General features: G+C 36.6%; 1 protein-coding gene across 2 annotated transcripts in view; it reads left to right on the top strand.

Annotated features, from left to right (window-relative positions):
• Window positions 1-262: 262 nt before the first annotated feature.
• The window catches only part of LOC106467393 (zwei Ig domain protein zig-8-like), a 38,795-nt gene continuing 37,087 nt past the window's right edge, over window positions 263-1,970 (top strand). For both annotated transcript variants that reach the window (XR_002612410.1, XM_022395569.1), the window contains exon 1: window positions 263-570. Coding sequence is in view for 1 of the 2 variants with exons in the window: in XM_022395569.1 (XP_022251277.1) it covers window positions 483-570 (88 nt within the window). In the remaining variant the exon portion in view is untranslated. The remainder of the gene's footprint in view (window positions 571-1,970) is intronic.

Genomic DNA, 1,970 nt, shown 5'->3' with positions numbered 1-1,970 from the left:
GGTGAAAAGTCAGAAAAATTAGTTTCGTATTTTAAATTGATGCTGCATAACATGTTTCACGGTAAAAATAGTTCGTATTGTGAAACACAATCACGTCCATTTCAAAGATTTCCTCTTCCTAGCAACGGAAGAGTGGAATATCACATGACAACCCCACGTGATCACAGAGGAGATTTCGTGCTCTGTACCGAACGAACTGGTTTAACATTCACGCCACGCTAAGCGAGACATGTTCTCATTATTACCGTAGCAAGACTTCTAATCGCACTGCGGCAAGAGCGTCACTCGTCTGCGAACAAGTGACCCAAGAAACTCTTCAGGCTCCCCTGAATTCTTTCTGCCCACCTATCTTAGAAATGTTAAAAGTGCTTCGACTGGCAACAGGAGAAATACTTGTCAGAATGCGAGGCGTGCAAGCCTCACGTGCCCTGTAGTATCCGTATTCTCCTGTGCTCGAAAAGAATCCGACTTAACAAGTGGCTATGGAAAGAAATATAATAATATGGACTAGCCAGCTTATCTACATAGCAATGATCTGCGTCTTACTTCTAACAGCATGTAATTCTCACGGTAAGTTAATATCACTAGAAATAAGAAAAGCGTATATAAAATCAAGGAATGTAGTTTTAGTCTGTTGCTTGTTGTGTAGTTCTTTGTGCTTCAAACACTGAGAAGTCAGAAATCATTCACCAGTCACTAAATACGGATCAAACACCCAGAAATCATTCACACGTCACTAAATACGGACCAAACAATCAGAAATCATTCACCAGTCACTAAATACGGACCAAACAATCAGAAATCATTCACCAGTCACTAAATACGGACCAAACAATCAGAAATCATTCACCAGTCACTAAATACGGATCAAACACCCAGAAATCATTCACCAGTCACTAAATACGGATCAAACACCCAGAAATCATTCACCGGTCACTAAATATGGATCAAACAACCAGACATTATTCACCAGTCACTAAACATGGATCAAACAATCAGAAATAATTCACCAGTCACTAAATATGGATCAAACAATCAGAAATCATCCACCAGTCACTAAATACGAATCAAACAACCAGAAATCATTCACCAGTCACTAAATACGAATCAAACAATCAGAAATCATTCACCAGTCACTAAATACGGATCAAACAATCAGAAATCATTCACCAGTCACTAAATACGGATCAAACAATCAGAAATCATTCACCAGTCACTAAATACGAATCAAACAATCAGAAATCATTCACCAGTCACTAAATACGGAACAAACAATCAGAAATCATTCACCAGTCACTAAATACGAATCAAACAATCAGAAAGCATTCACCAGTCACTAAATACGGATCAAACAATTATAAATCATTCACCAGTCACTAAATACGGATCAAACAATCATAAATTGTTCCCCACTAAAAGTTAATAATCGCGTCACAACACGATCTTTTAGAAGTCCCTGTAATGTAAGTTTCTTTGCATTATACACAAGACATGCGGAAATGCTTCATTTAGCTCAAGTTAAGAGTTACAATTATCGATGGGGTCATCTGACAAAATGGTGAATCTCGACCTCCTGGTCTCATGGAAAAGTACATCTGATTGACTGGAACGTCTTATTCCATATTCTACAAATTCCTGCTGTATATTTTACTGTGTTAAAACCCTATCCTATATTGTAATTACAAACAGAAGATGAATTATTATAAGTAAGATCGAATTTATAAACAATACAGTGCATCACCTATTGGGTTTATAAACAATACAGTGCATTACCTATTGAGTTTATAAACAATCCAATGCATCATCAGTTGGGTTTATAAACAATACAGTGCATTATCTATTGGGTTTATAAAGAAAACAATACATTACTATTAGGTTTATAAACAATACAGTGCATCACCTATTGGGTTTATAAACAATACAGTGCATCACCTATTGGGTTTATAAACAATACAGTGCATTACCTATTG

Source organism: Limulus polyphemus, unplaced genomic scaffold (genome assembly GCF_000517525.1).
Source record: "Limulus polyphemus unplaced genomic scaffold, Limulus_polyphemus-2.1.2 Scaffold2597, whole genome shotgun sequence".
NCBI classification, from domain to species: domain Eukaryota; kingdom Metazoa; phylum Arthropoda; class Merostomata; order Xiphosura; family Limulidae; genus Limulus; species Limulus polyphemus.
This window is presented reverse-complemented; position numbering and strand designations above follow the sequence as displayed.